At 42.3% G+C, this 27,527-nt stretch overlaps 3 protein-coding genes and 1 long non-coding RNA gene across 10 annotated transcripts in view; 3 read left to right on the forward strand and 1 right to left on the reverse strand.

The window, feature by feature from the left end:
- HECTD4 (HECT domain E3 ubiquitin protein ligase 4) overlaps positions 1 to 10,449 on the forward strand; it is a 78,306-nt gene extending 67,857 nt beyond the window's left edge. For all 4 annotated transcript variants that reach the window (XM_026114479.2, XM_026114481.2, XM_026114480.2 and 1 more), the window contains exons 69-76: positions 870 to 989; positions 1,129 to 1,284; positions 2,979 to 3,082; positions 3,889 to 4,110; positions 4,612 to 4,778; positions 5,264 to 5,459; positions 6,276 to 6,498; positions 6,949 to 10,449. In XM_026114479.2, coding sequence (XP_025970264.2) covers positions 870 to 989; positions 1,129 to 1,284; positions 2,979 to 3,082; positions 3,889 to 4,110; positions 4,612 to 4,778; positions 5,264 to 5,459; positions 6,276 to 6,498; positions 6,949 to 7,085 — 1,325 coding nt within the window. In that variant the 3' untranslated portion in view covers positions 7,086 to 10,449. The remainder of the gene's footprint in view (positions 1 to 869; positions 990 to 1,128; positions 1,285 to 2,978; positions 3,083 to 3,888; positions 4,111 to 4,611; positions 4,779 to 5,263; positions 5,460 to 6,275; positions 6,499 to 6,948) is intronic.
- Positions 10,450 to 11,010: 561 nt separating this feature from the next.
- On the reverse strand, positions 11,011 to 27,160 carry TRAFD1 (TRAF-type zinc finger domain containing 1). 4 transcript variants are annotated; one of them, XM_064521908.1, is made up of 13 exons: positions 27,014 to 27,160; positions 26,663 to 26,779; positions 22,067 to 22,271; positions 20,772 to 20,907; positions 20,647 to 20,700; positions 18,892 to 19,300; positions 17,148 to 17,411; positions 16,151 to 16,221; positions 15,743 to 15,955; positions 13,876 to 14,008; positions 13,248 to 13,560; positions 12,352 to 12,415; positions 11,011 to 11,951 (listed from the first exon to the last, which is right to left on the reverse strand). In XM_064521908.1, exons 3-13 carry the CDS (start codon positions 22,108 to 22,110, stop codon positions 11,907 to 11,909), a joined length of 1,746 nt encoding a protein of 581 aa, XP_064377978.1. In that variant the 5' UTR covers positions 22,111 to 22,271; positions 26,663 to 26,779; positions 27,014 to 27,160; the 3' UTR covers positions 11,011 to 11,906. The 4 variants fall into 4 exon arrangements, with proteins under 4 accessions (XP_064377978.1, XP_025970269.2, XP_025970271.2 ...); XM_026114484.2 differs by having other exon boundaries at positions 26,659 to 26,779; XM_026114486.2 differs by lacking the exons at positions 26,663 to 26,779; positions 27,014 to 27,160 and adding an exon at positions 22,954 to 23,052 and having other exon boundaries at positions 22,067 to 22,131.
- LOC112991758 (uncharacterized) lies at positions 23,266 to 25,087 on the forward strand. The gene is made up of 2 exons (XR_003261351.2): positions 23,266 to 24,401; positions 24,509 to 25,087. It is a non-coding gene; the product is annotated as an uncharacterized LOC112991758 (long non-coding RNA).
- NAA25 (N-alpha-acetyltransferase 25, NatB auxiliary subunit) overlaps positions 27,128 to 27,527 on the forward strand; it is a 32,927-nt gene continuing 32,527 nt past the window's right edge. Inside the window, exon 1 of the mRNA XM_064521907.1 lies at positions 27,128 to 27,266. Coding sequence (XP_064377977.1) covers positions 27,209 to 27,266 — 58 coding nt within the window. The 5' untranslated portion in view covers positions 27,128 to 27,208. The remainder of the gene's footprint in view (positions 27,267 to 27,527) is intronic.

A 27,527-nucleotide genomic window follows, 5' to 3' on the forward strand; every position in this document is an offset into this window, starting at 1 on the left:
TATCATTACAAGGAGTTACTAGAAACTGTGCACCTTTCTTGATGCTGGGGGGACTTGGCCCATTTTTTCGGTCTATAGACAGCCTTCAAATATGTCTTGATCTTCTTTAGGGTATCTATATGCTACAGCAGTCTCAGTAATAAACTAGAATTTTTCATTGATCAGCAAGCAGTAGATCAGTTGAGAGTTCCAGGACATGTTGGCAAGCTAGCTGTCATTTAAGCGGTGGTGGTGGAATCAAAGAGATCAAGAAAATACTTACCATGCATTAGAGTTCAAAATAGTTGTTACGAGCCTTCATTAGACTCTTCCAACAAACAAAAATAAGATTTAAGTCATTACGTTTCCCAAGCTTGTTTTAATCTGAAGAAAGAAAGGATACAGAATTCCAAAGGTAACAACGTGTAATAGTAAGCTTTTTGTTTCGGCAGACTTGCAAACCCAGCATGTGGATGTGTGGAGCATTCAAAGGTTTTCTCTTTATGGAGAGCACAGATTTATAGTGTAATGTGACAACCCTATTATTTATCTTCTTTTCCTGCTTCTAGCATTACTGTCAAAACATCTCAGATTTTCGAAAGATTTTTGGTAAGGTGTTTCTGATTTACAGAGTTTCTAGTGGAGTTGCTAGGAAATATTTATATAACGTGAGAATTGTGTTCACCAGTGTTCTAATTCAGTGCACTTTTTCCTAGTGAAAATTAATAGCAAATGTCTTTACAAAAAAAGCTGAAGATGTGGATTAGCCATCTTTTAGCTACCTAATGAAGATGAAATTATTATTTGACTGTTGTCCATTAAAGAATTTCAGAAAGTGAGACTGTAGAAGGATAGATTAACTATACTCAAATATGTGTTTGTTTATTTAGGTTTGATCTTTTATGACACAAAAGTAACTGTAATGAACAGAGTGCTGAATGCTACTGTCCAAAGAACCGCGGATCATGCAGCCCCAGAAATCTCCCTGGATCCTCTGGAAATAGTTGGAGGTATGGAAAACACTACTTCTCTCTCAAATTCATTTTAATTTGTTGTAAGACACGTCAAATCAGTCTTAAACTGAGATGCTTATAATGCAAAGTACTCTTAAGTGTAGGTTTTTATTTTTTTAATTTCGTTTTTAAATAGGGGAGATCCGTTCTTCAGAAAATTCCTATTTCTGTCAGGCAGCGAGACAGCTAGCCTGCGTGCCATCCTCTCAGCTCTGTGTCAAACTTGCCAGTGGTGGAGACCCTACTTACGCTTTCAACATCCGTTTCACAGGGGAGGAGGTTCATGGAACAAGTAAGTCCGTAGCACAGAGTAGTGACGTGGGTGACATCAGGTACAGTCTTGAACTTACTCCAGATGGAATCCAGAATGTAGCTCATGTTAACTTTAAGGAACAGCATTTTTTGTAGTAGTGTTGCAGATGGAAAAGAAATGAAGCTCCCAAGAATTAGTTAACCCAGATAGATAGTTTTTGTCTTTTGGCTAATATAGCAGGAATTATGAGTGTCTAGGCATACAACTTTCTTAACCAGAGCAAGTAGATAAAGTAATAATGTGCTGTTTGAAGCATGGAGAGACCAGTTAGTAAGGATGTGTTCTCGGGGCGTTTGATGCCCAGACATAGTAACGCCAGACTGTGTTGAGATCAAATATTTTTAAGTACTTGCAAGTTAGTAATGAGCTAGGTAATGCTACTGTGGTATATAATGTTAAAGTGATGTGAGATTGTCTAGCCAACAGAGTAAGATATCTAAATGCTAATATAGGAAACCACCACTTTAACAAATGTAGTTGTCAAAGAATATGCAAACTTTAAAGATAAAAGGTGGTCATGCCCAAGGGAGTTGGTTTTGAGAATTGTCTTCAACTTGACATCAGAAGTATGAGCTTCAGCTTGTCCCAGACAAGCCAAAGTGGTGGTAGGTATAATAGCAAAACCTCTAGCAGCTTTCCGCTTTAAAAATTGTCCTTGATTTTAGCAGAAAACAGTATTAAAACTGCATCTTCCTCATTTCTGTGAGGAGACATGCACTGTTCCTTGTAATCATTTTAATAACTCTCATGTGACTGGTTAAAAGAATGAGCTTAATAAAGGACGACTATGCTGGCTTTACCTAACTAGTAGAGAGGCAGAAAGAGATTTAAATTAAGTGAGACCCAGGGATATCTTGCTTTACAGATCTGCTGGATGATTGGTAGGGTATCTAGGCAAATATAAAGTATTTGCCAAAGAAGAAAATTAATTGCAGTGATCTAAATCAGTGCAGTCTCCATGTACTGATTGTAATAGGTCCTTATTGGAGATTCATGGGGAGGACAGAGTTAGAGAAGAAAAGCCCAGAATGCACTTCTCAGATTACTGATTAGTGTCATCTATCAAACTGTGCAAAGGAATATTCTTATAAGTGTGCACAAATTAGCTGAACAAAGGGCTATTTGATGTGTTCCCTCACAGGGAATTCTTTTCTTTCTAAGAGCTGTGGTGGTTATTGACAATCTCTCCAAAGAGAGAAATGGTATGTCTTCAACTCAGACATCTATAATGATTCCTGATATATTGCCTCATTGCTTTTAGCTGTGGACGTACACTGTCTGCAGAGCCACATTGTTATGAAGACAGCACCATTCATCTTCTAATCGAGTTATGAATTCCGCTAGCAGGCCAAACAGAGTAACAAATGTTTATGCTGGTCTTGCACATGCTGTGCTTGAAGACAAAGCGGCATTTAGGAATTCAGCAGGAGGCAATCAAAGGAATATTTTTGCATGTTATTAAACTATTGAAATGTAGACTTGCACAAGAATAGGCTGCTATGGTTGTCATCTTCCCCACCTTTGTTTAGTCATGTGTTTGTGCAGTCAGAGAGTTTACGTGTGTAATCTAAGGCTTGAACCATGATTTCAAGGAGAACAGCAAATGCTGGATTAAAAGGTAGTTGTAACAAGCCTAAGAAGGCATTTCATTATTTTTCCCCTCTCTTTTTCAGGTGGATCATTCCGTCACTTCCTTTGGCAAGTTTGTAAAGAGTTACAGAGCTCCTTGCTCTCCCTTCTGTTATTGTGCCCAAGCTCTGCAGTCAATAAGAATAAGGTGTGATATCTCAGTACAAAAACTGAAGTTGCTTTTCTCCCACTGAATGCATGTCTGAACAGGAGCAGAACACATTCAGTTAGTACAGAATGAAATTCCAGATCAACAGCCCATGTTAACACATCGAGCCAGACAGATCTCATGTGCTGAGTACATCTGAAAATGACTGTTAATAAATCCCCTGTTACAAATGGTACCAAATGTGCTTGAAGAAGCAGCCAAGAAGTCTTGATTCTGCTCTGTTTTGCAGTGTTGACTCCTGGTCAAAGTTTACTTGCAATATATCTGTTCAGTTGTCTGATTTTAAGATTGTCCATCCCAAATAAGTGAAGTCATATTCTGCTGTGTTACTCCATGAATGTCTGCAACAGTCAGTTGCTTGTTTCCCTCAACTTAAGGCCAACTGCACAGCAAATCTGGCTTTACATATACAGACTGTATTTCAGAAACATCCACCAACTAAGACTTAGACACCAGACTTGTAATACAATTGGAGAAAAAGCTTGTGAAATGCTGATCAACCAAGCTTGTAAAGGCAGTGTTCTCTCAAGGAAGCGCACTTTATGGTATTGCTTTTGATCATTAAGTGATAAGATAATGTAATATTATATTGCTGTAGAGTATATATGCAGTCTCCAAGCTACACTTCAGTAAATCCTTTTGTAACCAACTTAACAGTATTCAACTTGTTCAAATCAGTATTTTCACAGCCACATTACTTTGGGATTTGTGCCTGCGGGGTATGCATCAATTGTTAAACACTGTTTTGTGTGCTGTATGCTTTTTTTTTTTTTTTTTTTTTAAAGGGGAAGTACATTTTGACACCTAGCCCTATAACCTACGCGGAGGAGCAGTTATTTCATTTCTTTGGGCAGCTCTTGGGTATTGCAATTCGAGCAGATGTTCCCCTCCCACTTGATCTCTTGCCCTCATTCTGGAAGACCCTGGTTGGAGAGCCACTAGATCCCGATGTTGATCTCCAGGAAGCTGACATCCTCACCTACAACTACGTCAAAAAATTTGAAAATGTAAGTAACTCCCCCCCCTCCACACCCCCCCCCCCCCCAGTTTCCCCCATAAGCACATTGTTCCAGTGACCAGTAGCAGCTAATTTTACCACCTCCCTAAATGGTAATGGTTGACTTCACTGCTCAGCATATGTTTTTATTTATTTATTTATTTATTTTATTTGGGCAGAGCCATGGAGCGTTTTCAGCGATCGTATCAGTGCTAGATTTTTGCATCCTGATGGCTTGGAAAAGCAGCTCAGTCTCATGTTTGCTGCAAGGCTTAGTGGAATTTAGGGCTTCTGGAAGGGTTAATGCAACTCTGTAGCACTAAAGCAGAAGAAAACTGACCAAAGCAATTACTGCCTTTCCGTGTTCATGCTGTTATTACATTACATCAGTGCACTGATTACATCATTGGATGATGCAACTGGTGCACTGTTTTGATACCTTCAATGATTCACAAGAATGGGATACTCCAACATGCTCATCACTAGGTATTTTTCCTGTGTTTTGTGGCAGATAAATGATGAGACTGAACTGGAAGCCTTGTGTGCAGAAATTGCTTCTCAGCATCTAGCAACAGAGAGCCCCGACTGTCCTAACAAGCCGTGCTGTAAATTCACCTACCTGACCATGACAGGGGAAGAAGTGGAGCTCTGTCCCAGAGGCAGGCACATTCCAGTGGGGTGAGTAACAACTGTCTTGGCAGGAAGTTGTACTAGGTGGGAAAGAACCATCTCTGGAATAGTTTTCCAAGCACCAGGCTCTCCAGAGATGCTTTCATAACAAGCTGAAAGCTGGCAAAATCTGGGAACAGTTTACATGTGTTGGCAGGACCTTGGAATCCCCAGCACTATTTATTGCCTTTTGTTCCCTAAGAAATAGACGGCTTAGGAGCAGCACACATCAACTGCCTCCTGGCTTAAGTAAACACCACCAGCTGTGAGGCTCATGAGATATGGGTAACGTGAGCATGAGGAAGGAGGAGTAAGCTGAAGAAAGCAGAATTGAATTGGGAAGCATCAGAATGCAAATAGTTTAACATTCAGACTCGATCACTGAAAAGCTGAAACTCACTGGAAGATCCCTCCTGTGTAATGACCTTTGGTGTAGGCCAAGAGAGTGATTCTTAAACACTCTCCTTTCTTATCCTGAACCTTTTTCCTTCCAGATGGGAGAATAAGGATGTGTATGCAACAGCAATCCGGAGCTTGAGGATGCGTGAGCTGCAGACTCCAGAGTGCATGACTGCAGTGCGTGCTGGACTTGGGTCTATTATTCCCCTGCAGCTCCTAACTACGCTGACCCCTCTCGAGATGGAGTTGAGGACGTGTGGGCTGCCTTACATTAACCTGGAGTTTCTCAAGGTGTGAAGTACTGCAGCTTCTTTGGCAAAGCTTTTGTATCTGACAAGCAGACGAGGACCTTTTCACGTGGGAGGTTTTAGGGGAGAACCTTCAGCCTGTGGTTTAGCCATGATGGTCCTTATGGAACAGTGCTCTGTACTTGGACACCCCCTTTTACCTCCAAAAAGTGTCATTGGGTTCAGAAAAATAGTAAGTGTGTGGCTATTTCCAGAGAGGAATAATTAAATTTTTTTTAAACATCAGATATCAAAACTACTTCCATTTTATTGAGCTTTTTTCAGTATCTGCCACTTGAGCTAGGATTGAAAGAGCTGCTGCCCCTGTTTTGAATTGCACATAACTTCTGAAAATCTAAACTCAATCTGTAACACTCAACTTTTGATCCTAAATACTTTCATTTTGATACCATAAGAAATATGCCATAAAAAAACTGTTTTCTTGTGTCAGAAGTTGTAGAATATACTTAACTGAGGGTATTAGCATTGCGTTTTGTTTTCCTTATAACAGCAGCAATTATGAACTGCCCCAGTCCTGCAAATTAGATGAAAAATAAATTTACACCAACAACACTACAGAGGAGACAGACTAGGACAAGCCTGTTGCAGAAGCAGATAGGTTGAAAAGATACAAAAATCTCTGTGTATTAACAGTATAGACCATGACTGGATTTCGTAATGATTTTGAACAGGTGGGAGATCTTGGGGAGAGAGGCATAATTTCCATTGTCTTTTATCCTCTTAAAGTTTAAGTGGGGAAGGTTTATGGGGGGAGAAGGAAGCAGCAGTGGACATCTTGCTTTCTTTTTTTTCCTGTTAGGCACATACCATGTACCAGGTGGGCTTGATGGAAACGGATCAGCACATCGAGTTTTTCTGGAGCGCGTTAGAAATGTTCACTCAGGAGGAGCTCTGTAAGTTCATAAAGTTTGCCTGTAACCAGGAGCGAATTCCATTCACGTGTCCTTGCAAAGACGGAGGTCCTGATACCGCCCACGTCCCACCTTACCCCATGAAAATTGCACCCCCGGATGGAGCTGCAGGTATGTGTATTTACCGCCTTCTAAGGCGAACAAAATCAGCTCTGCTCACGTTGCAGTTGTGGTTTTCAGTTCTCCCTTTTTTAATTTAAACATGTATTTAATGTACAAAGAATGAAAAAAAAATAGGCAGGTAGTTTTGGCGGCAATTAAGAAAAGAGAGAACCTGCTTTCAAACCACGTAATTCTGCAAAAATAAAACTTTTTTTTTAAAAAAAAAAGCTAAAACTACTTACAGCATTGCCTTCTAGAGACAGTCAGAGATTTCGTATAATGTTTGTCGTCTGTGTTTTGAAAATGATAGGTGGTATTTAAGGTTTAAGAGACACACACACGCAGTAATTTTATTATTTTGATATTTGTTAGTAATGGGCACTGGGGGGAAGGATACTCTTGGAAAATCAGGTGAGAGTGGAGGGTGTGTTCAAATACCTTCTTGTGTTTCCCCTGCAGGTTCTCCAGACTCTCGGTACATCCGTGTTGAAACATGCATGTTTATGATCAAACTCCCTCAGTACTCGTCTCTGGACATAATGCTAGAAAAGCTCCGATATGCTATACACTACAGGGAGGACCCGCTCAGCGGTTGAGCTGAAGAAGGTGAAGACTAGAGATGACTTTCTGGATTGTTTCATGACTCAGCTATGTTGGAAACCCTTCAATTCACATTAAAAAAAAAAAAACAAACCTCCATTATACTGTGTGAAAAGTTGGAGGTTAATTTATTTTCTGAACTATTGTTCCCGTTACAATAATTACTGGAAGACTTACATTTTGTATTTGTAGATTTTGTGGTGGACTGGTTATTTTGCTGCCTTGTTTGTGGAATATTTGTAGGATAGTTTAGTAAAGACCAGTTTGCGTATAATTTAATTTTGAAAAACCTTCAAACATGTACATTTCTAATTTTGTAATTTAGAATGGTATTACCCATGCGAACACAGCAAAACCGAGAGCGTTCTGAGGTTGGGAGCACTCAGAGGTAAAGGATTGTAGATCACTCTCCCTGAAACATTTGAGTACAAAAATGGAATTAACCGGGTTGGGAGAGGAATCACTTCTGGGTACCTCTAAGAGCAGAACATGGTACCTCTTCTTTCACAGTCTGAGAACTTCTAGCACTTGCTTGAGTTTTATAGCAGAAAATGTGCTGCCAGACTGCATGTTTACCTTTCCACCGTTTTCTTGTTAACTAACTTGTTAACTATGAGCAAGTGCACTGGTAGCCACCACAGGTAGTTTGGGGTTTCAGCTAGACACTCTTAATTAGGAAAGTTTATAATTGAAAGAATGTAACGGTGAAAGGACCATAATTCAAATGGGTTCTTGCCCTAGATGTTCTTGAATATCTGCTATGTTTATTAACAAAATAATTTCTTTATTATCACTAAAGTATTACCAGAAATGGCGTGGTTTCTCTGTATGGTGTAAGTTACCACAGTTCAAGCTTACAATCTGTGACCTTATCCTATTTCTAAACAGCTTTCAGAATAATCGGTATGTGGTTAAATACCTGTAACTTGTTTTTGTACTCAAAAATGATTGATCTTTAATTAAGAGCAAATTATCCTAGAAATATGACACCCAAAAGGAGGATGGGGGGAAGGCACAAAGTTACTTGTTTGAAGATATAGCTTTTATTTTATATGGAAAGATAATGGCAGACGAGAGAGAGAGAGAGAACAATTCTGTAAGTTTAACTTTTGTATTTTGTGAAATATGTTCTGCAGTGGTGTGAGAAACAACACATGCATCTTCCTTTACTAATGTAAAAAAGTGTGGCCCTGTACTGGGGGCATCTAAAAGTCAGACAGTACTTTGTTAATCACTTAAAACCAGACACAAATGACAATTACCTGTGCAATGAAGAACCGAAGAGAACATACTGAAATTACTGCTGTACCACTCAGCTCCGTACTATATGTAAGTTAAGTGCCAGTACTGAGCTACAAGTTAGTTACTCTCCTTCAGATGTGTTTAGTGCACATCAAACCACACAAAAGGTCATGATGATGCGTGTGTAACTGTACTTTAAGGTTGGTATTATATGTCTCTTTAGAAGACAGCATACACTAATTAATTTGGCTTGTCAGTGGTAATGGGAATTGAAAAAGCTGTATTTATTGTATATTATTGTGAATATTGGGAATGATGAGTGTGTGGTACTTGGAAGATAAAGTGTGAGTAAGAGAGAAAAGCCTAAACCAGTGTGTATATTCTTGTTCTTCTGTGAGCGAATGGAAAAATGTGTGTGCAACAGTTGTAGAGATAGTTGTTGGCATACGGAGTCTCCAAATCCTGTTGTTAGGAAAGCTGTGTTACCATTCTATTACATATTTCCCTTTCAAAGGAACAAATACATGTAGGAATAATATTTACTCTTGAATCTTGTCCATTTTCTGGTAGAAGCATATATGTAGCTGAAAAATCATTCAGAGTAAGGGCAAACACACATGTAGAGTTTACAGAGACCAAGGGGAAAACTAAGCAGAATAAATGGCTTGAAGCTATTTTATTCCCATCGCAGAAGTGCATTCTCAAACAGGTGCGAGCAGGAAAATGAGGAATGTCAACCGAATTTCATGGCAGAACTATTGTTGCTGACAAGGATATGTTTTGGGTTTCTTTCTGACGCTTCTGAATTGCAATTTTGTATTGTTTTTAAATCTCTCATTTCAGGCCCTTAATACTTTGAGTGGACTTGCAGTGCAGTCAAATACCTCACTAGCTGGGGTTTGAGAGCTCAGTATGCCAGCCTTTTCCAATGATGTGATTACAGCTGTGAGTAAGATAACTGCTGCTAATGTTTTTCTTCTCCTTCCAGAGAGCACATTCGAGTGAAACGTATCTGCATCTTGGCCCTGAAAAGTGTGCTGTAAAGTTACTTGATACATATTTATTACAATTAATTATTTATGATTACAAATAACAAACTTTTAGTCAATGCTGTTTACACCCTGCTGTGTAAATGAAGCTTCTTATTACAGGAAAAATGTCACAACAATAAATAACCTTCATCTACTTTGTTTTTTTCTGAAGATTATGATATGATCCCATGGTGAGAACTAGGGTTATGTCTTGGATTTTTTTCCTTTTTGGGGGGGTTCTTTAAGTTACTAGGAAGGAAGTGCTGCAGTGGTTGGGCTGTAGCTCAAATGGCCTTTAATTAAAGCTTTTCTAATCATCATTACTTCCTTGTGCTTTAAATGAACTTGACATTGTCTGTAATAGGCTTGTTTGTCAAAGCAAAGATTGGTTTGTGATTTTTTTTTTTTAATATATTCATTCAGAATGTAAAATTATACTAAACAATGGAAAAAAAAATGCCGAAGTTGAGTATTAGTTCTAGCTTGGTGTGTGTCCATCTTGGTACTACTACCTTACACAACATTAACCTGTCAAGTGCTCTTGGCCATACAGTGTACACCTGCATAAAGGAGATTCTTAACATCCCTTTAGATGTATTCTGTGTCCTTATTTGGGGCTGGAACTTTAAAGTCCTCCAATTCTGAAGCTGCATTGATGCAGAGGATTAGCATTGCTAGAAGTTAGTTGCAGGTTATCTGCTTTTAAACCCCACTTTTATGGGTTAATACACTGTAATTTGTTTGTATTTACTTGCAACAGAAATGTAAATATTTTGTACAAAAGAGAAAGCAAGTAAAATGGCTAATATTTCTCTTAAAGGAGGAAGTGCAATATTTCTCTTGCCTGAGAGATAATGCAGACTAAACCAAGTTGTCAGCTTAGTCATTTTAGTTATTTTTCATACTAACAGGTTTTGAACCAAGGCATCCTGTTAACCTTCACCGAACAGAAGAGACAGCTTAGGTTCCCTTGTCATCTTGCCATAGCAATTGTCCCCAGAAATGCCAGTGCAAGGTTGATTGCCACCTGTTTTTAATATCTTTATTCTGCTTTTCTTGTATGAATAAACGCTTACATTTGGTGGAAGCGTCTGTAAAATGTCTTTATTTTAGAACCAAGGTCACCTTAGCAGTCACTAGTTTCATTCCATTCTTGTGGCGTGTGTGACACTGCTGGTAGCAGTGACTTGGCATTTGGCCTGCAACAAGGCTTTTAAGAGAAGAGCCTTGCCCAAGAACTGCCACTGGGTAACGATCCCTGGCCACCAGCTATCCAGGAGGTTAATGGCCATCTTAGGGAAGGGGTAGTGTACAAGGCTGATGCCATGGTCATTATCTTACCTCCTCCTAAAGCACCCAGGATGCTAACAAACAGCTTTAATAAAGCAGAGTTCAAGGAAGACCTAATGCAGGTAATTAATAACAACAGAACATGAATTAGTGAAGACCTAATGCAGGTAATTAATAACAACAGAACATGAATTAGTGAAGACCTAATGCAGGTAATTAATAACAACAGAACATGAATTAGTGAAGACCTATTCTGTATGACTTATCATTTGGCCCTTGGTGATAAGCTTGCCCTAAAAGGAAGTTTTCAATCCCTTCTACTATGTCACTTCACATAACAGATTTCTACTTCACAATGTTTCAGGATATCATTAGATAAATTTTATTACAAGGAGTTTAAAAAGCATGAACTAATACAGCATTAAAAAGCATTTCACAGAACAAAACCATGGGATTAGAGCTCATCCACTGAAAACCATGATCCCACCTGTCCCTGCCCTGGGCACTTCTGGTAACAAGGACATGCAGCTGGAGGTACAGACCCCCCTCATCCCCAAAACATAGATATGGCTTTGCTTAGCCCATGCAGAGAGCTGCGAGATATGATATGAAGCTTTAAGGGGTTCAGCTGCAAGGTGTCCAGCAGTGCCACATTATTACTCTCTTCAGCTACTTGCTGCTGTTGAGAATGTTTTGAGCCAAACCACTCAGGCTTTTAACTTTATAAGGAAGAGCTGGATGCTCTCCCGTATGCCAGCCAGGGAGCCCTTCCTCCTAAAGGACACTGACAAGTACTCAACTACACCATAAATAAGTTACTAGGACCAGCTCTTCCCCCAGAGTAGTCTTGACTGATAGCATGCTTTGTTTTTTCATCATACATCGTTGCTGTCTTCAGGATAACTAGTACATGAGCAGCAGGAAACAGACTTAAAGATAGTATATCAAAGAAATTCTCTTGCACTGGCTGTCACAAAAAAGCCAACGTGGAAACATGGAACATGTGGTTCCCTCGGCAGAAGTATATTTGCTGACTTGGGATGTTGCTAGTATAGATCACAGAAGTAAAAACTTGTAGGATACTCTCACAAATTAAAAATACATATAAAATGATCACTGCCTATAAAAATTTAAATTGATAGAAAGTCTTCAATGACATGGCAATATAGCAATTAATTGCACTCAGATAAATAAGTACTTTAGTGCATAGTAAGAGTGCGCAGAGTGCTAAATACATATTTTGTAAGTGGTAGATCATTTGTCCTCTGGATAACCAGGTTCTGGGCTCTGGGGTTTTGCCTAGAGAGAATGGAAAAAGAAAGATGTTTTAAGAGTGCTTGATAAAAAGCAATTGATAAAAATCCCACTGAAGCAGAAAGGACTGTAATAGCTCATCATCCCAGCAAAACCAATACAAAAAAGGAGGGGCAAATGTATCGCTCACCTAGGTACCGCTTATAGTGATAATGAGGCAGAAAGTATCCTCTCTTACTAACTGGTCATACAGGATAAGCCAAGCATGCAGTAAGCAAATCAATAGCACTTTAACACTTTGCACGTTGTAACATTTCCACATTTATTCTAACCTTTGAAGCTTAGACTAGAAACCTGTCTGTTGAAGCACTCTTAAATGGAGCCATCTAGTCAACATCAGAGCACAGAATAAAACACCAATCTTACTTCCTGCTGGATGCTTTACCTTCACGTTCCTGTTCCTGAAGCCGACTGGAACATCCGACACCCTTCCTCCTTCATTTCCCATGCTGCAGAAGAACATGGAAGCTTTCAGATCAAGTAAACCTACAGCAACCTAGTGCTTTTACTGCTGAATAACCACAGTGCCTTTAAACCAGGGAGAGTTTGGAAGATCTAGAAGCCCTTCACTCTCCCCCGGATCCTAACCCAGTTACTTTGTAGCAGAAGAGCCAGAGCCTCTATTCATTTTGCCTTTACACACTTCAATAATACACATACACTGTGGGGGGGGGAGAACACAGCTGATTCACACTACATGTAATGCAAGCTGAATTAAGCAGCAAAGAAAGTAGGTGTTGAGCCACAGGGGCACCACACTAAGATTTTTGGATTTCATTTTAGGGTTAGGTGTGCTTCTTTTTTGAAGGGGTAAAAAGAAAGCTGTTCCAGCCCTACTGAGGTCTCTGAAAAAAATAAGAAGATGAGACAGCTACAATGGGTGGATAAGCATGCATTATCCCACATTTAGTCTCCAAGTGATTTTATTGTCCACTCTATTTTCATATAAAAAAAATCCCCAACTTTGCTGTTTGAGAGTCAGATAGGCACCAACCAAATTAAACCGAGTGAAACCCTTCTAGCCACAGGCAAATATCAGCAAATCTAGATTTGCACTGTAGGGAAATCGGGCAGAGGACTGCAAGGGATTTGTCACTATTTCTGCTGTTGGGTTGTCATTATCCAAAAATCAGAGTGCACCAAGCCTAAGACTGTCCCCCCACTTTCAGCAGAGCAAAGCTTGCTTATGCAGTGCCACTGCAGCACCTTATCCATCAGGGCAGGCCCAGCGTGGCTGCTTGAAACTGAAGACAGTTTTCAGGACCTCACCACAGACCTTACCTCCGTCGTGCTGGAGAAGTTCTTGAGAAGCTGGACGTGAAAGCTTCTGAACGAAAGTTTTGAGCTGGTCGTGTATGTGGCGTTGTCCCGCTTGCAGGTTCAATTGCGCCTCTGTTCTTTGGTCTTCCCTCGTTACCGGCTGCCTTCCGAGGCTTCCCTCGGAAATTCAGAGCATCATTAGCTCTGGCTGTACCAGAAGAGGTCAAGGGTGCACTCCTGGCATTTGCCATATTACTTAGCGGTCTAGTTCCTCGGGCAGGATAGCTCAGCCTCTGCTGCCTGAAGCCTTCTATACACCGAGGAGAAACATCTCCTGAAAGGACAAGAAGAGAGCGCATACTGGGAATAGCAAATGCAATAAAATACATTAGGGACTATTCATATTATTATAACAAAACCAGACCTAATTTCCATTCCAGCAGCATGGAATTTCATAACCAAGATCTTTAGTACATTGAGTTTTGGTGATTTAATCTTTCCTCACACAAAACTAGAACAAGGTAGACAACTGAAGATGTTTACATTTTGGAGACGGAACAGAATAAGAACATCTATTCTGTTTGGAACACAAACATAATCCTGCAGATATAAGGAAAACAATGTGCCTAAGTCTGCGTTTTGCCCACACCTTGATGCCTGATTCGTCTCCTAGCCAGCTCCGGCGATTCTCTTCTCTCTGTGTTGTCCTGAGAAGACGGTGGCTGCTGTGATGGCAAGCTGTCTGCCGGGCTGGCTGTGGCTGGGCGCAAATCACATTGGTCCTAAAGCAAAAGATAAATTTGAACATTTAAGTAACAGCTCGTTCAGATTTATTCCTATGAAAACATTGCAAAGCATTACCTCTCAAAAAGCTTGCAGTTAGTAGGGATGCGTCTTTAGAAAGAGGCAGATATTGGCTGTTCCCATCCCCATTTTCTTACAGATAGAGTCTAGGAATAGCTACTAGCTATCGTAGGACCTATGCAAAAATGGAACTGACTCTCAGTCTGTCCTACTGAACAGGACACACTGTATTTGGGGCCTCACTGCCAGCGAACCTAAGACCATACTCTCTTATTCAGCGTTCTGTCTCTCAGACCTAAAAATGACCCTGCAAAGCCAATCTCAAGCACGTAGCAAGTAGTCTGAAGTGCTGTTAGTGTAATTCTGATCGAGCTCCAGGTATCAACCCTGAATCAATGCCATTATGAACTGGAAAGGAAAAGCTTCTTTACCTTTTTGAGATACCAAGAGCACTACTTGGAACACAAAATATTAAATATACGGTGTCCTTTTGGTGGTTAGCAAACAGACTATATTGTAGCAACTCAACTCCAGTCACTAATTCTTAACAAGTCCTGACCATCATACACAAGCTTCACCAAAAAATATTAAAAGCTTATGGATAAAGCAGTCTTTGGATTCTGCATTTCCAAAAATCATTAGATAGGGGTGGGGGGGAAAGTCTTCCAATAGCCAGCTGCAACAGAAGGTGGATAGAAATTTCCCTTCATTTCAAGCACTACTATTTAGCAGAGGATAAGGTATGACATTTTATCAGATCTTACTAAGGAGAATAAAGGGAGAGGAGAGGAAAGAAAAGAGCACACACAACCCCATTCAAAAAAACAGCTTCATTATTTTATTAGTTAGGACTATAGGAACCACCATCAACTCTCCAGTTCCCTCAGTTCTGAAACTGAAGATGAGCAAGTTCAGCATTTTCACAACTTCTGTGACATTAGCCAATTCTAGAGGACTATTTCTTCTACATGTACACCACTCCCCAAATCTGCTCCTTAGAGGTGTACAGAAGTATTAAAGCACCTAGCACTAACTGGCATTTGTCCAACATTCTTAAAAAGCAGAAATAACCAATAACAGCTTAAATAGTACCAAGATCTAGTGCTACTTCCATATTAGAAATACCAGACAGCAATCTATAGAAGAATCAGAATACTCTAACAACTCTGCAGCATGTTCATAAACCCATCACTTCATAAACCCACCACTTCTCTCTTAGGCATAGCTAGGCCTAGCTTCAGACATATTCAAGCTTTCGCTCTTTTCCCCTCTCTACATCTACCCTTCTACACATCAGGAACATTTCTCCATCTCCCAGCTTTGCAGCCTGTGTTGTCCACTTCCCCTCTTGCCTGTACTCCTCCCCTCCCTTAGCTGCAGTTCATACCTCCTGGTTTCTGTTTCCAACATAACTTTTACGTACAAGTCAGCCATTTATATTGCATAACATCGGCACCCTTTCTTTCGCTTTCATTATAGGCACTTTCAAAGTAACTGCCCTTTTCTTTTTAGTAAGAACCCCAGCACGCCACAACATTTCAGATGAGATTCAACAGCCTTTGTTTAGGAAGATCTGATACAGGGGACAATTACATGGATTCTGGGAATGTGCAGCCCCCAAAAAGTCACAGGAATTGCCATAGTTAGCCTACTTCTTGAACAAATAGATTTGATACAACAGATCAAGTTTGGTCCCAGGATTGATTCAGTACCTGGTGGTGAAAGAGTACCTCCTCTTCTAATTGGATGCCACAAAATTCACACGGAATGATGATGTTTCCGTCTGCCTGGACAGCTTGGTGCCGGGATGAATAGAGAGATCTACTGCTTATGGGCCCAAAGTAATGCAAATCATCATATTTTCGTGGATTTGGAGAACTTCTTTTACTGAACGACGCAAAGGCACTTGCTGGATTACAACCTGTCTGTTATGCAAGCAATGTGGAAAAATTAGCTATCCTGTTTAGCATAAGTGGCCTTTTAAAAATCATGCTATGCAAAGAAAAACTTGCTACAGTTCTGACAGTGTCACTGAGTGAACACTGAACCCTTTTTAAGTCACAGTAATAGAAAAATGTCTATACTGCAAACCCCTAAATACAATACAAAAAGTACTAAACCTGATGAAGAATCAGATCTTCAGCAGGGTAGAGCTCCTCACAAAATTCACACGGCAACATGATCTCATTGCCTGCAAGGTAAGTAAAAGGTTATATTCTCTACCATAAAGAAGTCTGATGCAATCAGATCAACTGACCTTCTAAATTCCTAAGCAACAGACCCTGTTCGGTGCCACAGGGAGCACTCAGAGCAAGCACTGGGGAAATAGTCACTCTAGTCCCTCTTGATCAATTCCATGCCTGTAAATTCAGGTCACTCGGAACTAGAACAACATTTTGGGGTCAAACGTGTATTCACTGGTCTGGTACAAAAGCCTATCACCACCACAGATAATCCCTCAGTACCTCTTTCTTTTTAAACTAACCTGGCACTTCAGGTCTCCCCTCAGACCCTCCCTTCCTATCATGTTTATTTGACAAAAAAAGTTGTCACCTACTCATTTGTTACTAATCTCTGAACCCTGGCAGGCACAGACTGTTTCATTTTGTTTCTAAAAAAAAAAAAAAATTCACTTCAGAATGACATCGAGTTAGACATATTACTGTTTGATGTTGAATGGAAGGCACTTTTGCAACCCTAGGATAACTAAGAACATCTTTTACTTCTTTCAAGTGTTTTAAGTTGAAAAGAATTTTAAAATATCAAGGTCAGAGTTCACTATAGCTTTTAATCCTTCTTTCCCTACTATCCCGCTTTATTTTTTTTCAAAGAGGTATTATTAATTTAAACACTAGTATTGCTAAGTTTTGAGGGACCAGAAGATACAACTTAGAAAAGGAAAGAAAAATTCTAGAACATGCTATTCGTGCAGTGTATAGTCTCCTGTGTATTAATTATCTAAAAATGATTTAGAGGGAGTTGCAAAGAGCACGATTTTGGCATTTTTAAAATGCCAGAAAGAAATCTTTAACACTCCAATGCCAAGAATGCTGTCTTTCCCTCCCCCTTGCCCCAAACTTTAAGGGGGGATAAAAAAAAGTCAGTGTTTATACTTACTTTTTATGTGGTTTGAAATGGCAAAAGACTCTGGAGAGTCACAAGAGATGTTTGACTTGTCCATTTCAAGATGGGCAGATGGCACAGACTCTTTGGTGTAGTAGTTCTTCCAGAAGTCACTGTGAATTTCAGTTGCACTATTATTGTGAGGATTATTTTCATTTTGTAGGCTAAGGGCCAACATGTAGTCTAAACTGGCATTCTGCTCTTCATAAAGTGAAGAATTAGTGTTTTTATTTCTCTCCAGCTGTTCCAGTTCGGCCTCTTCAAAAGATAAATATCATAAGTTTTAGAGAATGTTAAGCCTTTAACAAGCAGTTACCTTCTTAAATACATTATATTAGTTACACTAAGAGGGTTTTACATGTGCAGATGTGGACACTTATCGAGTTCAGCCTTCCAAAGCCTCAAAAGGACACCCCCTGCATCAAATTTTGGAGGAAGAAGGAAGAATCATCCAGTTTTTGTTTGTAACAAAGAAAGGGAACTAGAGAAAAAAAGAGAAAGTTGTTTCTTTTATGCCACAAGCTCACGTAAGGCTTGAACCTGAGAACATTTGAGCACTTTACCAGAAAACAGAGTAGATTCTTGTAGCTTGACAGTAAGACTGAACAGCTAGTCAAAACAGGCACTGGGAGCTTTATAAAAGTTATACTGAGGAAAGTTCTGTAACCTACATTGTGAACAAGGTCCAAATAAAATATTGTAGTCTAGTCCCTCCTTACAAGGTTGAAACATTTCAGTCCTGTTTCTTCAATACATCAGCGGGAAAACTAATTCCTTTTAATGATATGATGTCTGAGAACAGTGGGAGTTATACAGAAGAAAACCCTGAAACACTTTCTGATAGTAAGGCTGCACTTAGGAAAAGCAGGGTTCCAAGACAGGGCCCAAGCCTGCATTAATGATGTCTAAAAAAAGGCTAAGCTTTTCCCCCATGCTGGCATATTTCAAATAGCTGAAGTATTTAATTTGTACTGATTATATGAGAATTTTAAATAAAGCTTACATGTGAGTAAAAATCCTACTTGTGAACACTCTTTTGAATTTAATAAAAGCAGCCTACAAGTTACAGTTCTCTAGGTTATTTAGTTTTATTAATAAAACCAGAAGTTACTTCTACAAGCGAGGCAGTCCTCTACAATGAAGACTATAATTTAGTATTCTGCAGTGTTAAATCCCCCAAGTGGCCCAAAACATAAAGCAGAACATACATTCAGCAGAGAGCTCATGGAAAGGGTATGTCTTAAAACATGACATGACCCTCTGCATGTTGAGGTAAGAGATTAGAGGCTTAAGTGGAAAGAGCTGAGATTATAAATGCCTCTGCTATGTCCAAACAGGCTTCTACGGCAGAAACGGTCAGCATCACATATGTGAACCCACATATAGATCTTACCTACCCTTTTACATAACTGAAGCAAAGAAGAGTACAGCTGCTAAATAAAAACGGACAGAATTTGCAATGAGCAAACAACTCTAATTTCATTTTTAAACTAGCTACTTGTTCTGATAATAGAACAGGCAGCGTACCAGCCTTTAACACCAGGTATCTCCACAATTCTCTTTTTAACTGGCTTATATATTTGCAGTTCTATTCAACAGTAGAAAAAAGTCCCATTCATATTGCCTCCGCAGTTTTCATTATTCAGTGTTTTCACATAAAGCAGTTAGAAAATCTTATACTTGAATCACTGCCAAATGTCAAATTAGAAGCAAATTATTACCCTTATCTATACCTTACCTTGATTCCGATTTCTTTGTACTGCTGAAACATTTCTTCTACTAATGTCCTTAAGTGTTTTGTCTCCTACGCAGCTGCTGTAAAGCTGATTTTCTAGCACCCTGGGAATTCTCCACAAAGGCCCAGCATAGTTATCTGATCTTAGTCGGTTTTTAATGTCTCGAAGGGAACGCAAATCTGCATCCTCACGCTCAAAGCGAGGCACTGTTCTGCTTACTCTTGCTTGTTTCACCTCTTTCCCACAGACTCGAGGGTGCTCTTTTAGATCTTTTACCATTACATTAAGACCACACCCACTGCATGTCTCAGTTCTAGCTCCACAGTAACTTTCATGATCGTGAAGCTTATTGAATGTAAGCTGTATGTCACAATGCTGACAGACTGCAGGACGCAAAGGGCATGCTGACGCCTTAAAAACAAACAAAAAAAGGATTATTCTTCACATATTGAAGACTTATGCAAAGGTGTGGGGGGGGGGGGTTCTCAGTTTGCTTAAGAGTTGAACAGTCTATTGTTTCTCTAGCCACATACAAAGTTACACCAAAGAATAGTCTGAAATAAGATACTATGCAAGAAATATAAGAAGTTGTTGTATAACCTGTGTAATCATAAACATGCCTGTTGAGGTACTCTGACTATTTAGAACATTCTGTGTTGAATTACCATGCCCAGGAGAAACATGATAAAAAAATAACATAAAAATAAAACATACAAAAATAATTCAGAAAAAAAGATTTTCAAAACTCTTTTTTAATCCATAATGCTTGAACAACAGATTCACATAGAGTTTTTTTAAAGTTAGTTTTTAGATATGGTCTTGAGATCCAATGCTAATTATATTTCATTGAAAGTAGTACAAAAAAAAAAAAAAAAAATCTTAGTGTGTGCTAAATTAGGGAGCGGATTTACAGCACATTCACTACTCGCCAATAATTGCTTGCATATGTTCTTTACCCTACATTAAATGCTAGATAAGTTACCATTAGAAAGGGGTTAACTTAACTTTTGTAAAACTTAAAGCATATGCTTGCTTAAGGGTATGTAAAATATATGTTATAATAGAAGATGATGCAGTAAGACATCATCATTTGCTTTATAAACAAAAATAAAAGGCAGGCTCCACACAAACTTGCAGGATAAACCACTTGAGGTGTTTTGCACTGGACATTTTCTCCATGAAAATCACTTTTTCCTCACCAACAAGCAGACTTGTGCGGCAATTCTTCCAGAGCTACCTTTAAATGAGCCCACTGGAAGATAAAATACTGAAGTTCATAACAAGGTGACAGCATAGAACTGGATTCAGTAACTCAGAAAAGTCTCTGTCCTATCTTAGTTTATTTTAAAAGCCTGTTCAGACATGACAAGCTCTGAAAACTCATAAAATGACTGCAGCAAAGACAAAAATGTGTAAAATTAAGGGAATGAAAAAAAATCAAGTTACTCATATTCTGTACTTCTGAAGCAGCGTACCATCTTCCATCTTAATCACTGATAAGGACAAAACTACCTATCATCCCAGATACTCTTTTGATACAGAGGTCTGAGCAGCCAACACCATTTTAAGGCAGTTTCCAACCAGATGTTTTCAGAGTATGCAAACTTAGAAAGCATGGTTAAATATTGCAAAGACATGCGTAAATGACAGGTTGGTATCCAGGTCTTGGCTGACAGGCTCCAGAACTACTGCTTGAAAATACTTCCAATACTCCTTGGAGTACCTTCCAAGGGTCTATAAACACAAAGTCCACCAACCTCATGATCCTCCAAGAGACTTTTTTCCATCTTCATACTACACTTACAGGTAACCTACAATAAACACATCTCATTAGATTCATTTCCATAAAAGACAGCAATTTTATAGGCAAAATTTTCATTACCTGCACATGTTCAGATTCAATATGGTTTTTCATTTCAGTCTTCGGGATTGATTCACTGCAGTAGCGACATACTCCAATGTTTCTGCTACAGTAGATTTCATGGATGGTGAAATTGGCAATAGGAATATCCTTTTTGCTATAAGAGACACACAGAGGGTTACTTTTCAGAAAATATGCTGACAAGAATTTTTAGCAGTTTTTCAAAGAAAATCCTAGTAAAGTTTTCTAAGAATTCATAGTTTAGAGAACTGAGTAACTAAAGATTAAGGTAAGCCCAACCAGGCCTCAGTGTTCCATATAGTCAGCATATGAATGTATACAGCATGCAGAGGTCACAATTTTCACACTGCATTAAGATAAAAATCAAGGTGTATTAATTTCCTTAAGTGAAAGAGAAGCTTTGTAGCATATCCAAGTTATCACCAAGTCCAAGTTAACAGATCAGTTGAAAAGATAAAAGTTTCTTCTCAAAAAGAACTTGGCTATGAGAAAAGACCCAGTAGTGCTCTGCTTGGGGAAAAAATAAACAAACAAACAAACAGCAGATTCTGTGTCTGTAGACCTGCTAACTGAATGATAACAGTAACCATATTAGTCTGCAGCCAAATACCCCTAACTCACTTAATTTCAAAGATACTTATTTTCCTATCTTCAGAAGGATGCAAGGCTTACAAGCAAACAAAAAAAGGCCCATTTGAAAAAGAACAGGTGGAACTGAAGCAGTAGGAACTTAGCTCTTATTTCTATCTCAAGCAGGTAGCATTGTTTCTAGATGAAAGTATCAGTCCCCTGTCCCCCTTCCCCCTCCAAAAAAAAAAAAAAAAAAAATCAGCCTTCAAAACACCAAAATTAACTTTATAACCTATCACTAAGCACCCTTCCCTGCCACAAAGGAAAACCACTACAGCTGTTCGGTTTTATCCCTTGCTAGGCCCCAACAAGCCAACAGTCTGGCAAAGCAACAAAGTCCAGCAACACTGTCTAAACAACACATGCTCACTTCTTGCAAACAAATTAGGCCGATGTTGCAAGAAACCACTCAGATTCCAATGTTTCTCTTTGAAAATATATCAACTTCTTTAGTTGCTTGTATCTAAAATGAGACTTCTGAGATTAGATCATTATCAGTAAATGTATTACCAACACTGCACCTTCTAAAGAAAGGCATTTGTTATCAAAGAGCATTCAAAGGGAACATATATGGCTCATTGGTTTGACCTTTGAGCTTATCTGTCAAAAGCACAGCAAGCAACACACAGCTTCACTTCTGCCAACTATTCAGTTTCATTTCTTACCAGTTGCCACACAGCTGGGTTTCCGGCTCGGTAACTGCAGCCATAGCCAACTTTCTGTCCAAGAACTGGAAGAGAGGACGAGGAAACGCTCAGTTTCGATTCCGTTCACGAGATAATCGCAAGGCTTCGCTCGGTAGCACCAGGTCTTTTACAGCGACACGGTAACACCTCCAGTAAGCGGCACGCTCCGTTTTCAGCGACGAGCCTGCAAGATTCCCCTGTTACTCAGCGGGTTATTTTAACTCCGGCTTCCTGCGGCTCCGCAGAGCCCCGGGAGGCCCCGCTGGCCGAGGCGCGGCTCTCCGGCGGGGACCGCTGCCCCCCGCGGCGGAGGCGCCGAGGCGCAGGTGACACCAGCTCCCGCCGCACCTGCGGCCTCGCGGGCCGCCCCCGCCCGCCGGGGCGGAGACACCGCCCGGGCCCAACGCGGGGGGGGGGGACTGGGGCACCCCCTTTCCCTCAGAGATGGGGGGGGGGGCTGGGGGTTCCCCTTCTCCTCAGCCGTGAGGCGGCTGGGGGCCCCGCGGGGGGGGCACCCCCTTTTCCTCAGCGGTGGGGGGAGCTGGGGGACCCCGCACATCACGGGGGGGGGGGAGACACCCCCTTCCCCTCAAAGACGGGGGGGCTGGGGGCACCCTCGTCCCTTCAGCCGTAAGGGGGGGGATTGGGGCACCCCCTTCCCCTCAAAGAAGGGGGCTGGGGGCACACGCACCTCACGGGGGGGGGGGCACCCCCGCCCCTCAGCCAAGGGGGGGGGCACCTCCTTCCTCTCAGCGGTGAGGCGGCTGGGGGCACCCCCTTCCCCTCAGCAGTAGTGGTGGTAGGGGCTACGGTTCCGGGGGGAATCGACCCCCGAGGTCAGGACCTCCCGCCCCGGGCCCACTCACCGGCTCCTCAGGAATCAAACACCGAACCCGACCCGGCCCCGCGCTTCCTACCGGCCCCGCCGCGCCCGCCCCCCGCCTCCCCATTGGCCAGCGCCGCGCCGCGCTGCATAATGATTAGGCGAGGCGGTTGCCGCTCACTGGTCAAACTGGCCACGCCCCCGCTGGGCATGGATTGGCTGGCGCAGACGTCACTGGGCTGGTAGCCCCGCCCCCTAGATATTTGAACCCGGGTCGCCGCCTTGAGGGCCTAGTCGGGCTTGGGGTCAGGAAGGTGATGGGTCTCTGTTGGGGGGGGGGAAAGGGAATGGACACTGTTCCTGTGCTGTCCTGAACCCAGCAGCAACCAGCAGCCTCCTGCAGATTAGAAACCTCCTTTCACCCTGGGGATTTCTGTAGCCGGTTCTTTCGTTGGCACACTTGCTCTTGTGCTAAAATTGTCCTGCGATGGCTCTTCCTCCTCTGTGCTCGGTGGAGATGCAGCAGCAATCCTCTCCGCTTCAGCTTTCATCTTGCCAGGCTAAACCCCAGCTCCTCTCGCATTTACGATTCTACAAAGGCCTCTTTTTGCAGCCCTTCTCAGCACCTTCCCAAACAGCTTGTTTCTGAGCTAAAGCAACCAGACCCATGTGCTCTGCCCCTCACCAGGCACAAACCTGTACAAGGCAAGCCACCTTTTGTCTTCTGACAGTATCTCACCAAATCCTAGGACTATAACATATTCCAGGGTTGAATGTTAAGCAAAGGAAGTTAAATTCCTGGACAGTCCTTCATGCCATACCTCAGGAAAAGTGCAAGTAACTAAGTGGCCTATGTAACAGGTTACAGAGCAAAACACAGTGTAGTATGAAGGGTGCAGTGACAATGTTGAAAAAGGCTATGTTATAAAATTCATGTCCTTTACCACTTTGAAGTCCTAATTTTTCACTTTGATGCCTAAAGAGAATTTTCACCTTTTTAGATACTGATAAACTATATCAGTCTCAGTTTTCTCAATTTAGGATTGTATTCCCTCTTGATGGGTGTTTGAAAAGGGTTCCACACCTCGCCAAAGGAGCTGTCTGACTGCGTATATCCACAAGATGTAGAGAGAAAGTCTTTTGAAAAATACCCTGACACATACCAATGTCTCTGCCTCATCCTAGGAAGAGGCATGTAGACTGCGTGAACAGCCTGTACGTTTGGATTTGGGAGCTTTGCATTGCATTAGAAGGGAAGAAGGCATCTAGGAGAAAAGATGTGATTTTTCCAAATACAGTTATCTAGGAAAATCCCTCTCTCCCTTCACAGCCTGCAAGGTATGACATGTGGAAGGTAAGCGCGCCATTCCTGCGCCACGCTGTGGGACTCTTCTGGCACGGGATTTCAGGAAGCCAGGAAAGGATCAGAGAGCAGCACTTGGGGGAAGGGAGTAACATGGGAGCCGCCCTGCCTGCAACACTTAATCCCCTGTAAGACTTGCCTTTAAGAGGAAAGTGAAGCAACCTCCAGTCAAACCCAGCTTTAACTTAAAAAAAGACTGTTAACAAATGTTGCTAATTGTGTAATCTTCTAAAAGGAAACCAACCTCTCTGAGCAAGTGCAACCACAGACAAGCTTCCTTTGTACTGGCTGCAGCCTTCGCCAGACCAGGCTCTCCCTGAACAAGAAGGTCACTGAGGCATTGTGCTGCTTCGCAATAAAGGAACCGCCTAGGGCAGACTTTTGTCTGGTTTGGGATCCCTGCCACAAAAAAATCTGCTTTATGAAAACTGCATTAATGTGAGCAACTCTGTATCACAGACTTTACTAAAGCATCCCTAGATAGGAAAGATGCTCAGTGAGAAATGTTTCTAATTAGTTTGATTATGAATGTTTGATTTCTGATTACCAGTCTATTGACTAAAGAGTGAATTTCTCCATTAATTACATTAGAAATTAGCATGAAGGAATGTCGGTAAACATTTGGAGCATCCCTTTCTCCCACATTCTTCTTCCCCTCTGTGGTAAAGTTGGACCTCTCTGTGAAACTGAATTTCTGATTTCAAAGAAATGATCTCCTGTATTTACAAAGGAAAAAGCCCAATATCTTTATTATGGTCTCAGAATCTGCTAGATTGTTCTTAAAATTCCAAACAAAAAAAAAAAAGAAAAAGAAGGCAGGTTTTCCATTTTCTCACAAGCTAAACCACGATATCATATTTGTAACATGGGCTCTGCAGGGAATTTTGCAGGAACCATTGGAAGAGTCAGGACTTCGAGGCACCGCGCTTGGTGGCTGCAGAACATGTTGGAAGGGTGTGGTACAAAGCTGTAGAAGGTACAGCACAAATTTCAGTACAGACAAGCAGATGCAAGTCAAGTCACACTACAACTAAGCCAGGCCAGGGAATTGTTTCCTGTGTAATGCCTCACCTTGCCTTTTCTGAAACCTAAAATAAACATGCTCTCTGAGCTCACCAAAGAATGGAGCTGCGTCTCTGTGAGTAACGAGTAGGAGGAAAGGGAGTCAGTTCCTTTGAAAGAAACAGCTCTGATGAAAGAGGGAAAAGGGAGTAGGTAGTCATTACAGCTACAACCTTTCACAGAAATTATAGCTTCTTGGAAGACACGTTGCAATTTTTACTTGAAGTAAGTAAAGATCAAGTATTAAATCTAATTGAACAATAATTCATGGCAGTAGTTCCATTTGTATACTGTTACTGCATTCATCAAGAACTGGTCACTCACCTACAAAGCTAATAACCCACAAGCATTGCCAAATCAGCATAGGAATCTGTAGTCTATCTAATTCAGTGTTCAGTCTCAGCTATCAACCAAAATTGTAGCAAGTGAGGAAAAAGGATGATCTGATAGATGATTTCAGTCTTTATACTTCTCTTCCCGTAAGTGAAAGAACACATGCACTTTGCACTTTGTCGTCATGCCATTCAAGATGCTGGCAGATAAACTCTGTAATCATTACATCTTCTAAATTATGGAGCCTAACTATAATCCAAATTATGGAATGTTTTATACTTTTTTTCAGGTCCAGTGAGTATCAATGTCTACTGTTTCTCTTCTGCAAGCATTAGCTAGACACATCTTGCAATAGACCTTGTCTTCTTCAGCTTGTCCCTCTCCTCCAACTGATCTCTCCTCATGCCTTTGCCCCAGTCTACTCTTGCAGCCCCTTTTATGCCTTTTGCACTGGAGTCAGGCAGCTTCCTTTTTTCACACTTCTGAGGCCTGGCAATGCAGCTGCTGGCAGAAGACAGCCAGCCTGCTTGTCCTCAGCTTCTCACATCCACACTCGGCCTGGCAGGGAGCAAGGCGAAGCTGCAAATTATGGCAAAAACCCTCTTCTGTCTGACCGCAGCCCAGCTAGCAAGGGCAGAGTCTTCTGTGAATTCAACTACTGAAACCTAAAGTCTCAACCGTATATATTTTTTTAAAGGCTTATAGGCTGGTGTAATTCAGATGAATCGTCAAAAGCATGTTAAGAGGCAGGTTCCCAGAGCCAACGGCCACATCTACACGCCAGCTTCTGATCCCGAGTGTGGAGATGATCAGGGTTAATGTTTGCTCTCAGAAATGTAAAGGCAGCATGGACTGGAATTGGCGTGAGGTGGACAAACAGCAGAGTAAATTTTAGACCAAACAGTTGTGCTTTGGCCAAACTTTAAGTAACCAAGAACTGACTACTGTGACGGTGAACGCCATGTTAACGCCGGTAACCAGTGGAGCTACCTGCCTCGTCCTCCAGCGTCCCAGGCAGCAGCAGGGGCCCTGCCTGTCCCCGGCGAGGCGTCACTCGTCCAGCCAGGCCCCGCAACGTGAGCGCGCAGCTGCGGAGGAGCCCGACGTCCACCTAAAGGAGGGGAAGCACAAGATGGGAGCGGGTAAGCGTCAGCGACCAGCCCAGGCGGCGTGGAGAGCCCCGCGAGGCACGAGCTGTCGCGACAGCACTGACACGGGCCTTATAGCAGCGGGTCATATCGCGACAGGCCTCGGCAAGACCCGCAGCGCGGGAAGGCCTGTGGCAACGCGCCCCTTCCCCCACCCCCGCGGCGGCGGGGCGAGCCCGAGCAATATCGCGACATGCCTGCGGCGATACGGCGGGCGCGGCCCCCCTACTCGGAGCGGGAAGAGGAGGAGCGGCGGCTCGGCGGGCCGCGCCGCCATGTCGCGGCGGGGAGGGGCGGGTAGCGCCCGGCCCGGCCCCTTTACCCCCGCCCCCGGGCCGGCCCCGGCCCCGGCCCCGGCCGGCGGCTGCGCACTGCGGTTCTGCGCTCTCATCATGGCGGCGCGGGGCCATGTGCAGGACCCCAACGACCGGCGCCTGCGGCCCATCTACGGTACGGCCCCCGCGGCGGCCCCCGCCGCCGCCTCGCCCGCTTCCCGCGGCCGGCTGTGGATAACGGGCGGCCGGGGCGGCGGCGGCGGCGGAGCCCGCCGGGCGGCGCGCTGCCCCCTGAGGCGGGCCCTGCGCGAGGCCGCGGCTCCCGCCTCACCGCGCGCTCCGCGGCCGGGGGCGAGGGGCGGCGCGGCGCCGGGGGCGGCGGCGACGGCGGGTGCGGGGCCGCGTCCCCCCTCTCGCGGCGGCCGGAGGCGCCCGG

This window comes from Dromaius novaehollandiae, chromosome 17 (assembly GCF_036370855.1).
Source record: "Dromaius novaehollandiae isolate bDroNov1 chromosome 17, bDroNov1.hap1, whole genome shotgun sequence".
In the NCBI taxonomy this organism is placed as follows: Eukaryota; Metazoa; Chordata; class Aves; order Casuariiformes; family Dromaiidae; genus Dromaius; species Dromaius novaehollandiae.